This window comes from Coloeus monedula (assembly GCF_965178545.1).
Source record: "Coloeus monedula genome assembly, chromosome: 1".
Taxonomy (NCBI): Eukaryota; Metazoa; Chordata; class Aves; order Passeriformes; family Corvidae; genus Coloeus; species Coloeus monedula.
The window spans coordinates 70,139,452-70,153,967 of NC_138781.1; the positions used below are offsets into that span (position 1 = coordinate 70,139,452).

A 14,516-nucleotide genomic window follows, 5' to 3' on the forward strand; every position below is an offset into this window, starting at 1 on the left:
CCTGCTCTCCCTGCCCTAATGGAAAACCAGCTGCAGCCACAGAACAAAATTTTGGTGCTGAAATGAATGAGAGATGGACAGACACCTCTCTGTCGAGTTCAGAAGGCTGAAGGAGTTACCACGTTATTCTGTGGAGTTGGTTGGCTTCAGCAAGGGAATAACATCTGATGCCAGAGCAAATAAGTGTGAAGAACAGACTGCCTAGCCTGAACCCCCTTTCAGAAGGGCCACTTACTCTGATCAAGTGAAATACCTGATACTGACCATTTAAACAAGATACCAGAGATAGATTTTTTCACTATGTACAAAACAAGCAAACAAAGAGAATCAGAAAAAGGTTTTATGCTCCAATGCAAATGTTAATGAAAATCAACTGGAGAGAAATCAACAGGAAGATAGGGAAAAAAAAAATTTTCAGAGAGGAAGAAGTAGTAAGCAGAAGGGAAAACAGAAAGGGAACAGAGTTCAAGCAGAATTAAGAAATGTGCTTCCAAGATTAAGATTCAGGATATTGAGGAATGGAAGGAAAAAAAATACTGACCTTCATTACTGCATTTGCAAATCACCTGATGGAAAGAGTAAAAGAAGCCTGCATTAATGCACCATCACCCAAGAACAGCAGTACTCAAAGTGTTGAGGTGTTTATGTGTACCCCCACACCCCCAACTTTCAGGGGCTAAATAACATAAAACAGTAGTGTACCCACATCAGCAAAAGCCACCTGATACAGGTATGTCACCTATGGTCACCCTGATCATACAGGTTGGAACTATGCAGGGAGGGTAAAGGTAGCCAAGCACCCACTTCCCCCAGGAATGGATTTCAGCAGCACTGGAGAACACAGTGCCTACATGTTCCCAGGAAAACCCACATCATGACATCATTCTCTGATTTTTATTACACATGAGGGCCTATGTAAAAGCACATTTGATGTTTACACACTACGGTACTAGATATCACAATGTATATCTGAAAGGTGTTAAAGTCCTTAAAGGAAAACTAAAACCAAAACTTTTAAAAAATTTAAAACCAACTCCACAGCACAAACAACTTCTTCCTCCACACTGAAAGCAAGCAGAAGAAATGTACCAGGAAGAAAAAAAAAATTAAGTTTTTGGGGAAAAGAAATGGGTATGACATAATTTAAAAGTGGTTAGTAGAGAAAGAAGGAAGTTTGATTTTGCTCAAATATCTTTTATCAGACTTCCTAAAAAGAGTCATAGGTATTGATATGAATTCTGATGCACAAAGTGACACAGTTCCCATAAGCTGCAGACAGCAAGACTGGGAGCAATGGCTAGGGGAAAAAAGCTAAAAAGCATTCTTCCTACTACAAATGCTACATCACTAGGCCTCCAATACCCTTAAAGTTATGAATATTTAAAGTTGAAACCTAAATGAGTTGTAAGCAAGTTAGACCATCCTTTAGTATTAAATCATCATCTGTTTCAAACACAGTAGGAACAAATTGCCAGGACCACCTTGGCAAACACGTTTGCACTCAAAGTGCAGCTCGGTGTCAGTAACTTGTGGGTTTTAAAGAGAGCTTCAGCACACAAGATTTTATTTACAAAATGCATCAGAATGTCTTGCAAATTTTTCTGCAAAAACAAATACTGCAGCCCCATGACAGCTTCTCACAAGTGTGTCAAATCTCAGCCAGCCTAGAGCACACTCCTGGACACTGCCCACCCACACCACCTGGGCTGCATCCCACGCTCAGTCCTAGAGCGCCAGGTCAGTTGGCAATTATTTATTTTCTAACAGGAAATTGCTTGTGAACAATAGCTATCTTATCCAATAAAGGTAAACCTTCTGTCCCCTGAATGCACAAACATACCAATGCAGAATCAAAGAAGTCTTCAAGCAATAACATCAAATATTTATTCTCATTTGGGTCGATGACGGTCACAAATGCTCTTGCTCTTTCAAACCAAGATACCAGGTAAAAGTTAAAAGAATGAGTTAAAAACAAGAAAGAGGAGTTAATAATGTAGGTCTGCAGGAAACCTTACAGAGTTTTTCACTCTTTAAACTTCGGAGACACGTACTGTGTCAAAAGCTACATAGCATTAAGGAATTCAAATTTTGCTAGGAGGACATGAAAAATGCCATTTCTGTCCCCCCTCCTCCCCAGCCCTCCTTTTATCCCCCCTCCTTTCTTGACCAAGGCACCCACTCTTCGTGCTCAGACACAATACATGCTGCTAGTGGCATCAAAACTCCTACAGACATTTCTAGAGGACATCAACTCACAGCAAATATTGTAAAACTTTTTCAAGCTAAGTGTTTTAATACTTCATGGTTTTAAACATAGCATAGCATCACACGCAAACAGTGAACTAGAAATCCATGCTCCACTGGAAGTACAGAGCTCAGACTGGAAAAGCTTTTTTAATTTATCTCCATACAGGAATTTTGAGAAACTGTATCCCTGAAAAGCATAACTACAAGGCAGGAACACAACATTTTGGACCGAGAACTCCTCAGTACAACTCTGCTAAAAGAGAGAATGTGTTAACTGTTCCCTGATAGCTGTGCTAGATCCAGGTGTTACTCATCTTCAGCACAATTGCATTTCTGCTACTACAAGTATTACCAGCTGAAATCAATATAGTGCCATTGTGCCAGAAGAGAAAATGCAATTTTGGATTAAATGCACCTGGTTCCTTACATATCTAGCGAGACACCTTCAAAAGAATATCTCAGATTATCTATTACTAGAACTGTATTTTGCTGGAGCATTTAAAATGCATTTAGAAGTCTATATCATTTCATCAATGGGACTCATAAAAACTCATCCTATCCTTCCACTATCAGCTTTAAAAAAAGCCAAACAACCCCAAACCTTTAAATTAGGGAATTAGTGGAGCCATAATGTTGGTTGCTACACCAAAAGCAATAAAAGAGAGTAAGCATTTTTTTCCCTACTCAGTTCATGCAATATATTAAAAAAAATTCTTTTCTGTGTGGCCAGCAAGCAATCCCCTAGTTTTGACTTCCCTGGAGTTCTTTTTCTCATGCAAACAACCTTAAATCACATTAGTAATTTGTATTCAATATTATACTCATCTTTGCTAGCAGTCCTTGCTCAATAAACAAGCTCTTCTTTTCTTGAAGATCACTTTTAAGGTAGAGCTGAATACACTTCAGCATCAGTGAAACATTCTGAAATTCATTCTTGTCCAGCTCCTACAGAAACACAGAGCGCTGTGCATCATTAGTCTGATACCCTCTGAGCTAGTTGTTAGGATAGTTGAGACTATTTATGGTACTTGCCTTTCTCAGTGCTTTGTCCAGCTGGTTTAAGAGAGAGTCATTGTATCTCTGGGGAGGCTCTACTTCTCCCTCTTGAAGCAGCTCATGTATTTTTTGAAATCCCTTCCCTTTAAAGGCATCAATGAGCAGTGATTCAAGCTGCAGAGGGAGGGGAAGGAAACAACTAGCGAGTAAAATAAGCAATCATTAAAATTGTTGCAGAACTAGTTATGATAAAATGCTTGCAATGCTGTTTCAAAAGTTGCAAGCTTTTTCTTCAATTTTGTTTGAGTTCATTTGTTTCTCTACTTTCATTTTAATCCTGTAACTAAAGTGAAATATCAGTCTTAATCTCCAAAAGAAAGAGAACCCTTGAAACTGATTAATCTTAAAAGATCCTGAATAAGGAAATAGGCAATTTAGTATGCCTCACTTGTAAGTCCCACAACTATTGCAATAATTTCTTCCCATTTACGAAGGAAAAGATTAAGGGGACTGCTGCACTTCCCACATTAAACTAAATTACTGAAAGTTCTAGGTCATGCCATATCCCATTAAGAAATGGGCCTCTGAAAAAAAAAAAAATATATATAAATAACAATTCATAAGATTAAGGTAAGCATGCATTTAAAAGATCCTTACATAGTCTTCTGCTCTGTGTGCCATACTGCTACTCACATCTCTATTTTGTTCTTCACTTTTTTCTTCCTTTAAAAACAAAAGGAAGGGAAAAATATAGGGAAGAAAAAAATCCTCTTTCTCCATTTCCTCCAAAAAAAAAAAGAGAAAACCCAGCCAACCAAAACAAACCCGAACACTTTTTCAGCCCCAAAGGTGAAGAGCACTTACTCATCCCCTCTCTCCCAAAACGCTGGTTTTCCTTCCGTATTTCCTATGTTACAAAACCACCCCATGCCTCCCAACCCGAGGTTTCTGGCAGCCTCAGGGAGTCCGGTGGGTGTCCCCGGAGGGAGCCCGATGTGTCCCCCTCTCCATGGCCGCTGCCGGGTCTCCGCCGCGGGGAGCGCCGCTTACCTGAGCCATGGCGCGGGGGAGAAGGTCCGGGGGCTGCTTCACACCCTCCCCACGGCCATGACCCGCCACTGCTGGACACACCCGAGTTTAGGGCGAAGGGAGACCCTCGCCAACCTTTCTCACAGCTCTGAGCGCTCTCCTTTCCTCAGCGAGCCCTCTGGTATACCCCAGCGCCGGAGAAAAAAAGAAGAGTAAGCAGCCGGTTTCGCACCCGCCCCAAAAAGCCGCAGCTGTGGGGCGCCTGGGACGGACCCTCCACACCAGAGCACCGGCGCTGCAGCACTGACAGAGCCCCGGGCGAGCCCACGGGTGCAAAAGAGGAGTCCGGAGCCTCCCTGGGGACTGCTCTCGGCCGAGGGGCGCCACAGCCGGCGTGTACTGCTGCCGGATGCGCTTTATTGTGCTCAGCTGAGTGTAAAGTTCAGTAAATTTAGGACCAGAGAGGATGGAAGCGAATGAGAAAATCATTCCGACCAGGTGGAATCGTTTAAAAGGTGACAGCAGCGCTTGGCGTTCAAGGGCTCGGTCTCTATGCTGTTGTGGATAATTTTTTTTTTTTTTTCAGTTTTTCACCGCAAAAATCAATCTCCCTCCTTCCTCGCCACAACCCCTCCCCCCCCCCCCAAAAAAAAAAAAAACCAAACAACCTCGCGAAAACCAAACCAACAAACCAAAAAACTTCGAACATCAGACCCCATCGGTTATTTCTTTGGAAGAGAAAAGGTAAGAAAAAACCTATAACTTTTTAACAAGTTAAAATGTGCCACCAACACCAGCTTTGCATTTTACACCAGGTGCTATAGAGCACAGCGCGAAGGGGAAACCTGCCCAGTAACGCCGATTTCGTTTACATCCAAACAGCAGGTTATTCAGAATCTTTGCCTCCCTCCGGGGGCTTTACAAGCTGCAGGCAGCTCCGGGCAACGCTCAAAATCCAGTAGCAGGAGCGTCCCGGACGGGTCCCCCACGGTTCCATCACCCCTCACATCCCGGCACCCGCGGGAGAGAGCGGCAGAGCACCGCGGCTGCCGGGTTAGACTTCCAAACCCTGCTCAAGTTTGCCGAGGTGGCGGCCCCAGTGCACAACCCCTGCGTCTATCCCCCGTCACACACCTTCAGGTGACGGTGGCGGAACCCGCCTGTGGCGTGGAGGGGGAGCGCAGCTCCTGCCCACCCAGGTGCCGCGGCGGGTTCGGGGATGGTGCTGCTGTTCCGCCTGCGGGGCCGGCTGAGAGCTACTCCCCCACCTCGGCGACGCCCCGACGGCATAAAAAACCGGGAGCTGTCACCCACGGCCACTCTCTGCCATGAAGCTCACCTGGGATATCAATGACCCCAAGCTGCCGCAGGTAACGGGTGGCCGGGGAGGTACTGCGGAGAGTTTCCCTCCAACTCTAACGCGGAGTTGGGGAGCAGCAGAACAAACTTCACTCTAAGCAAGGCTCTTTTTTTTATCTGCTTTATTTCTCTTGCACCTTTTCATTGTTTTTGTTATTGTTTTGTAGTCTTTATAAAGTCACTTGCAATAAAAGCATGGATTTGATACACAGCTTTGGCTAGCTGGGTATGAACTCCTAAAACAACCTGTGGCTCCATTAGGCCAGTTTTCTTCTCCCTCATCCCCCTCTTCCTTGTTCAAGAAATGTTGAATAGAAGATTGAATTGACTGTTTACTACTATGATCCAAGTTACCTAATTATATCTTTGGTTTATTGAGGTGACACTTTAATGCCAATGAGCACTCCACTTTTTGTCTTGTTGTGAGTTTCAAGTGTTTTATTATCTGCAACTTTTTTCATCTTAGAGTTTATTTAAGTTTATAGAGCCCATGCTGTTATAGAATGTCTTCATGCTGTAAATGTTAGTAGTTTACTTCTGTTTGCTGGGATTGCTCACATGTGGTACATGAATGTGTTAAATATGTATTGTATTGTAAATACTTGCAGTTTAAAATCTTAGTTCTTCTTTCATAGTTCTGGCAATTACGTTTTAGTAAGGAACTCCAGAAAGCCAGTGAAACCCGAAATTGAAATGTTCTTTGTTTGAACCACTATACATACATGGAAATACATTTGCAATGACAAATCTTTTTATCTCTATTTTTTGGGGAAAGCCTTATTCAAATCATATTAGATGCACTTTAAGAAGCTGTTCCATAGCTAAGACTTCTAGTTTCCTGCCTGCAGGTGCATGGTCCCACAAAAAGGAGAACTTAATAGCAGTCATTATCAGGGTGGCTTGTGTCCTGTCTGGGCACACTGGTGGTAGACTAGTCAGTAAATTCTGGTAGTAAGGCTGATGTCTTATAGCTGGGTGACTTCACTGTAAAAGGCATATGTGTCAAAGGACTGTGATATAATGGATCACAATGCAAAAGAGGAAAGGATCCTGACTTTCTTTTGAGATCTGGAATCACAGACTGCCCTAGCCCTTTTAGAGAGCACTTCTGAATAAGCTATTCTTTCAATACTTCTTCTTTTGCTGCTTGGGTGGTCATAGAAGAAGCATTTTTCCCCCGTTACGTGTTTTATAACAAGGCAAAAATATCAGGTTGTAATATACTAATAATGTTCTCTTGCTCTTCACCTTGCTGCCTTGCCCTGCTGCAGGAGCCCAAGCAGTTCGATGCCTTCCAGGAATGGCCCGATGGCTACGTGCGGCTCATCTACTCGAGCGAGGAGAAGAACGCGCAGCGGCACCTCAGCGGCTGGGCCATGCGCAACACCAACAACCACAACTGCCAGATCCTCAAGAAGTCCTGCCTGGGGGTGGTGGTGTGTGCCCGGAGCTGCGCCCTGCCCGGCGGGGCCAGGCTGCAGCTCCGCCCCGCCATATGCGACAAGGCTCGGCAGAAGCAACAAAGTGAGAGGCACCCAGAGAGAGCTGCCATGCCCACGGGACCCCATTTCTTTCATCTGGGCTTGATTTCTAAACCGGAGTCACTCTTACTTGCGTGCAGACTAAGGCATAATTGCAATGACTGATTAATTCCAAATTTCGTCAATGTCTGTTTGCAAATTCTTAAGGGGATCCGAATTAATATCCTTTAAATTATTAGCATTTGTATCTCGTGGGCAGTTCTAGTTCATACCGTTCAGTTATGCTTGCTAGTCTATGATGCATTTCCTTGGACAATACATTTTAATCTGAATTTTAGAGAAGTCTGATCATGTTGCTCTTGAGCTCTGTTTACTCTCAGGCAGCACCCTTGTCCTTAACCAGTCTCTTCAGTAGTTTCTGTCTGTTCACAGAGAAAGCCTGCCCCAACTGTAACTCTGCCCTCGAGCTGATTCCTTGCCGAGGACACAGCGGCTATCCGGTCACGAACTTCTGGAGGCTTGATGGCAAAGCAATATTTTTCCAGGTAAAAAGCAGCCGTATTTATTTGTGCACACTATATAATTTATATCTGTATATAAAATAGTACCTGTAAAGAGAGAGATTTCTTCTTCCTCCTCCCTTTTCTTTTTGTGTGTAACACAGAGCATGATGAGCAGGGTGGAGGTCTGGTCCGTGACTGAATTTCTCTTTAGTAGGAATATGACAAGAACAAATAAAACAAAAATACTTGGCTGTCTCTTTAAAAGCTGTACTTGGGTTGACAGTATTCAGTTTTAACTACGATATCATTGATGGCTAAAATTCTCCTGTTTACGGAACAAAAATATGAACAAAAAGGTTGTCTTGCACCCTGGTGCCTATGACAACTGAATATCTCCAATATTTATTCCCAAATATTTATTTTCTACTAAAATAAATGGGAAAAAAAGCCTTACTTAATTTACGTAAGCTGAAACATGAAAATTCTACTTAATATGAAACTAGCCTTTGAATTTTGAAGGAATTAAAATCTTGCCAGAAAAAAAGAAGAATCTTAGCTAAAATTTGAAATTTAATGTTGATTTTTTTTTTTTTTTGCAGTATTAGAACAAAAAGTAAACAAAAAGTTTCTGTTCTATGAGATTACATTCTATCCTGGATAATTTTTTTCCCTGACTCACACAGCAATGAATTCTGTTCTCCAGTCAGTAAATGGAAGAAAACTGGCCATATTCCCAGATTCCCACCTATGTTATTCTTATTCAAATGTTCTCTTATAGACGTGCAAAACTCGAAGACTTTTCCTATCAAAAAAGTTGATAAATCCTTGCTCAGAAGTTAATTTCTGCTTGAGAAAGGACAGTGTTTTAAAAGCAATTTTTAGCTTCCTACTTTATATTTGGGACTAAATGCAGATCTGTTCAGACAAATGAGTAAGGACATGTAGCATACATGGCTTCATCATTTCATTACATAGATTTGTATACCTATAGATGTTTCAATAGCAGAGCATCTTTGGATGGTTTTCCAGGGTCTAATTTTCAGTCCTATTCAAGAAGGTGTATTGCTTTAAGAGAATATTTGTCATCTTGTGGCATGAAACCTCTTTAATGCCTATTTATTCTATTTCTATATGTCCTTACAAAGCAAAACTGAAATACTGGACTGCAGAAAACCAACCAAACTAAATTTACATATATTGTTTTCTCCTTAGTTCAAATTATCTACTCCTGAATGTCACAAACTTAGGTAACACTTTTGATCCTTCATCAGCTCTGCAGCCCTCACTGACTTCTCCCTCACTTTTTCCTTCTATCTACATCCAAATCATGATTTATTCTATTTACTTATTTTTACAATGAATTGGTCCTTGTTGTTTAGTTTCTCCTTCCTTTCTTCTTGTGCCAAACCACAGACCATGCTGTGACTACCTCTTGTACTACTTGTAGCATTTTCTCTTATATTACCCCCTTCCAGGTTCACATCTAATTCTTTGTTAATCCTAATTTAGGCTAAAGGAGTCCATGACCATCCCAGGCCAGAGAGTAAACTGGAGGCAGAGGCAAGAAGAAGTGCAATTAAGAAGCAAATGTCCTCTTATCACCACTCCCAGAAAAAGAGACCTCTAAACTCAGAGGTAAGTCAAAGTCATTAGTCAAATAAAAAGGTGACATAAATGAACTTGTTTTTGTTTGGGGTTTTTTTGTCAATTAAAAAGGTGTGATAAGCACATACTGGGAATCTCAGGGCAAAACAAAGATTTACACCATGCTACATCTGTTAATTTGGGGCTGAAAGGAGCAATAGCACAAGTATTGAGACACGTGTGTGGGCAGTATTGATTCCTGAATCTTAAAGGTCTACTTCTCCTTGCCAGGCAGGAAGGTATCATGACAGCAGTGGTTACACCAATAACCTACAGAATTTTCACTGCATGGATGGCCCAGAAAGAGTCGGTATCTTCACAGACACCAATTTTTCGATTCCAGCCCAGTCTTACCCTTCACTGCAGAACACAGACCTCTACAAGGCACCTTATGACTCAGCCAGCTTCCAAGAGGACCAGCTATCTCCATACCCTAAATGCCCAAATCCGAGGATCTACATGCCCAGGCCATGCAGTTACGAGTTTGGAGTTCCTACCTTTATAAGCTCGAGTCCTTACCCAACATTTTACAAAGAGCTGGCCAGTCCTGCCATTGATGCAGACCCCCTCAGTCTGAGCGGGTCTCACTACAGTGCTGTGAGTACCCATGATAAGAGCTTTGATAACGCTGGCAGACATTACGGACTGAAACCAGCGTGGGGGAAAACCAGCAGCGGAGACCGGAGTGACTACGGGCAGGTGCCAACAAGTGCTCCCCACGCTTACTACAGTGGGGACTATCCCTGCAGGTACAGCCCCAGCCCTGCTCCCATGGCCCCGCCACTGCAGACGGTCATCACCACCACCACCAAGGTGTCCTACCAGGCCTACAAGCCACCCGCGCTGAAATACAGCGACAACCTCTGTGATATGAAAAACCTTCAGAGCTATACTCACATGGCAGAAAATGTCTCAGGTGCCATCTATTCAGGGATGAAGATTCAGGAAGACTTTGGGATGATAAAGTCAGCGTTGCTCTACCAGCATGACTCCATCCCCACAAAGTCCAAACCAACCGAGAGCGTGGAGAGCTATCGGTATGGGCTCCCTCTGGGGAACAGCTTTGGGGAGCATGAAGGCCAGGCCCTAAGGTTTGAGAGTGCTGAATACTGACTAAACAGTGCCTAAATGGCAAATACACGAAGATGACCACATGGATGCTAAGCCAGGTGGTTTGGGATTTGAGGAGAGGTAAGGAAGCAGTACATCAAGACAGCTTTTTTCTAAAAGCACCTTTCTGGTGCTGTGTGCTGAGTGAATTATATTTTGTATCTAATTTCAAAGAAGCCCCACACAATCTCTAAAATGGCACAAGCAGCTGAGCCCAAAACACACCTGAGAGAAGACAATATGGAGGCACAGCTCCTCTGGAAGTCAACAGCCTCCTCTGACAGCAAGTGCAACCCACTTATAGCTACAACTCCTGCCAGATGCCTCAAGCTGTGAGAGAACACTCCATCTGTAAGAAAGAAAAGGTTAATCAGGCAATGGAAAAAAAGATGAAGGAAGGTAGCTGTAAATTATAGTCAACTGAAGGAAATGGCAGGGAAAGAAAGAAATAAAAGAAATGTGAAAGCAAGACAATTTGCAGAATAATACACCTGAATGGTCCATTCACCTGCCATGATCCTTTGGATGAATGGAAAGATCAGCTAAGTTTCTCTGAAATGAGAAATGAAAAACCTGAAACCTAAGAAATGAAACATGCTAAATGCAGGTTGCTTTTTGATCCCCTGTATCAAGAGTAGAGACTACCCAGACTTTCTATGTAAGAAGGACAGCCCAGCACAGCCACACCAGGAACTGATGCCCTGTAACACTCAGCCGGGAGGCAGGAAGGCTCAGGTTACCCCCACTAAGCCTGCTCAGCATCACATGGATACCAGGGTTAATATACATGGTCCTGAAAACCATTTGCAGAGAAACTGGTTTTTGCTTAAAGGGGCCTGGCAAGCTGGTCAGACCAATACTGCATGGGTATTAGTGCAAAATTCTCTTTACCTATGAATACAACTCGTCCTGTCTAAGAATGCAACATCCCAGCTACTTAGCAGTACAGGTCAGTGTTGAATGCATCTTTCCTGGCTGCCTCGCTGCACTCCATCTCTATCAGGTCTTTCTCCCTCTCCTGAGGGACTTCTAGTCATTTTTCCCTCTGCAATCATAGCTCCCCATGACAACCCTACTTTGGAAATTAAACAACCAGCCAACAGAGAGGTTACAAAACAAAAATCTCCAAACTGAACTAAACAAGGAAAATGTAGGGAAATGCATTCCCAAATTCATCCCTAGACTAACTCATTATTCTGGAAAGAACTAAAACCAGAGCCATGCTGGTTTAAAACTAAAGATATTTTGAAAGCTGCCTAGTACTGGGGAATAGAATGTTCACCCAAAATGCGTGCCAAGCAAGGGAGCTAAGTAGACACAGGGGATTGGCCAGGGTTAAAAAATTTCTTTTGGTATCACTTTTATTAAGTTACCAAGTATCTTCAACTTTTTGAACACTTTTTTTTTTTTTTTTTTTTAACATCTGTCGTATATTTTTGCTGTTTTGAGTAGCACCATACTACTGTAGTCTTTCAGTAAATGTAAAATCACACTTAAAAGCAAGGCACCATGTAAAGTAATGTGAGCAGCTGGCTAGTTAGAATGATAAGGTTCTGTGCATTGAAGCCATCATGAAACTGGTAAACAAATTTTATTTTCAAAAGACCATACACATATCCGAGGTTTAAAAACAGCTATTTGTGATGTAGTATATTTTCTTTCTTTTTATATTTTTATGAAAAACACTGTGTTCAGTCTGAGATGTGAAACTGAGCCCCACGGGAATTTAGTTAATAGCATCCTGTTTTCAGCAGTGGGTTGTTCAGCATTTTAAAAATTCAAGCCAGGAAAAGAAGGAATTCACAAAAGGACTAAATTAATTCATCTGCAGCAAGCTTACCCTGTCTTTTAGCTTTAGCATACTTGCTGTATATCTCCCTTGGCTTTTGTTAAACTCTTATGGCAATTCTTCTACCAAGTGTTTTAAATTACTGGTAAGAACAGATTCCAGTGAAAAACATCAGCTTGAGAATTAGCCCATATACTAACCTTTAAAAAAGAAAAAAAAAAAGGTGGTTTGTGATTTATTACCCAGGAAGACTAATGCAAAATGTTAGAGTTTAGGAATACATAACACTGTCTGTTTCCAGAACTGGGATTTCTCATCTGTATGCCAAATCATACTGAGGCATTTGACATGAGAATAAAAATCAAGGCTTACAGCCTTATAAGTTTAAAGGGAAAAAAAGTATAAGAGGGGAATAAGGCCAAACAAAATGGCTAAAAAAGCTGGAAAGATTCACTGCAGATGGGAAAATCAAGGAAAATATCAAAGCTGTACATTGCTCTATTTTATATTGATTTTAGAGGAGTTAGCCAACCACAACTCAAGCACAAGTTATTAAAATACTACATGCTATTAAAACAGACAAGCTGTGGGGGTTGCATGCTGTTTACATTACTGGTATGAAACTTGTCATTGTAGTTGTATGCTTAAATCATTATGTTATCCAATTAAACACAGCCTTTTAAGCAGAACTTTGCACACCACTAAAGAAAATGCAGCCAATTGTGTTAAGATGCTACTTTTAGTGTGTGGATTTATTTATAATAAACATGACAACTGCTTAAGCACAGTGAAAAGCTAGGGTGGCGATTACCTTGCTGCATCATCTGTAGCAGTACAACAAATAAAACCACTCTAAAGGTTATTGCAGTCTTTCCTCACTTTGCTTCCTTTCATGTACAATTGTCCGGGATGAGATTAGCTGTATATTACCCTTTTCAGATAAAAGATCAGATGGATAGTCTAGAGATGTAGACAGTTTTTCTCTTCAAAATACATAAATGTAAAGGCAATGGGAGCTTCTGTAACAAAAAAAGAGCTGAAATTGAAAGCCTCAGTGTAAGTTTATTCAGCTGTAGGATTGACTTTAAAAGCATGTTCCTCAGGAAAAGCAGCATCCTGAAGCAAGGTGGTCCCTGAGTAAGCACCTCCTCTTCCATTAATTGTCCCTTTCAAGTGTGGTTTCTGGTCCTGCATTGAGGACCTGAGAGGAGCCCTTCAGCGGCCTGTACCCTGTACTCTAACAGACATCCTCATCTAACAAACTCCAGTTGTTATGGCAAAATCACAGAGGAAGTGGAGGAGAAGGTGCTTTTGAATCTCAGTCTCCTGTGGCTCTGGCCTCATATGGGTTACAAGGGCCCTACTGAGGTAAAGCACCATCTGTCCCCATGCTGAGGCTGCCCTTGGTACCAAAACAACAGCCTCGTAATAGCAGAGGTTAAAAGCCCAAGTGTTGAATGGATGCCTCCCAGAGACAAAAGGCCCCGTGACAATGCTTTTCAACTGTGTACCCACCAAATGCAGCCATGTGTCACACACCTGATGGATGCATATACATGTGGGTATCACTTCATGGTCACGTCTCCTCCTGGAGGGAGGACAGAGCCAGTCACACTGTGCTGCTCCATGACCATATGTATCCCCCCGGTCCTGCTAAAGACCTCCTATGAGAGTCCGAGCGATTTGCTGAGCGCTTGCTCCTCTTCTGGAAGCAGGTTATCTCAGGGCGTTTCAAATATGCTAAATGCTACAAGCAAGGCACGAAGGAATTTGGCTGTTCTGGGCTTCTTGAGCCTGAAGTAGTTGATCTCTTCATTTGGGGGTACAAACCATCACTTTTAAAGACAGAGGCAAGCTTTCCTCTGAGTTCTATGTGTGGAAGCCACCACCGTAACAGAGTAGAATATGATTTGAGACTTTTGTTCCTGGGGATTTTCTGTGATTTCTTCTGGATCTCTGGGGTTTTTCTTAGTGTCTTTTTTGGGGGGAACTTATCTAATACAACTGAGACAGCTTTCACCAAAGTAGATCATGTTTCCTTAGAGACACCATTTAGTAGGGTGCACAGTGCAGTTCTAGGGATGCATTTAGGAAAGCTCATGTCATTCCCACCTTTATTAGTAGAAGTCACATGCAGATATAAAAAGGGAAGAACTGAGGCTTTTAGTGTTGGAGTGGTTCCTCACAGCACACTGAATGAAAAGTTATTCCAGGCCTGTTAAAATCCCTCTGCCTGAGAAATAATGAGACTGGTGTACAGTGGTTATCCATGCCCGGATTACTGCCTTTGGTGTTCTAGCTGCCTAAAGTTAAGTATCTGCCTGTCACTCACAAAGGGAGTAAAAACCAGGTACTGTT

At 42.3% G+C, this 14,516-nt stretch overlaps 2 protein-coding genes across 2 annotated transcripts in view; one reads left to right on the forward strand and one right to left on the reverse strand.

The window, feature by feature from the left end:
• The window catches only part of SYCP2L (synaptonemal complex protein 2 like), a 33,961-nt gene extending 23,242 nt beyond the window's left edge, over positions 1-10,719 (reverse strand). Inside the window, exons 1-6 of the mRNA XM_082298737.1 lie at positions 10,595-10,719; positions 3,901-3,966; positions 3,280-3,417; positions 3,069-3,192; positions 1,841-1,941; positions 542-566 (exon numbers count right to left, since the gene is read on the reverse strand). Coding sequence (XP_082154863.1) covers positions 542-566; positions 1,841-1,941; positions 3,069-3,192; positions 3,280-3,417; positions 3,901-3,924 — 412 coding nt within the window. The 5' untranslated portion in view covers positions 3,925-3,966; positions 10,595-10,719. The remainder of the gene's footprint in view (positions 1-541; positions 567-1,840; positions 1,942-3,068; positions 3,193-3,279; positions 3,418-3,900; positions 3,967-10,594) is intronic.
• On the forward strand, positions 5,601-10,372 carry GCM2 (glial cells missing transcription factor 2; the record flags this gene model as incomplete). The annotated part of the gene is made up of 5 exons (XM_082290705.1): positions 5,601-5,642; positions 6,903-7,155; positions 7,545-7,657; positions 9,125-9,250; positions 9,491-10,372. 5 exons carry the CDS (start codon positions 5,601-5,603, stop codon positions 10,370-10,372), a joined length of 1,416 nt encoding a protein of 471 aa, XP_082146831.1.
• Positions 10,720-14,516: the final 3,797 nt, after the last annotated feature.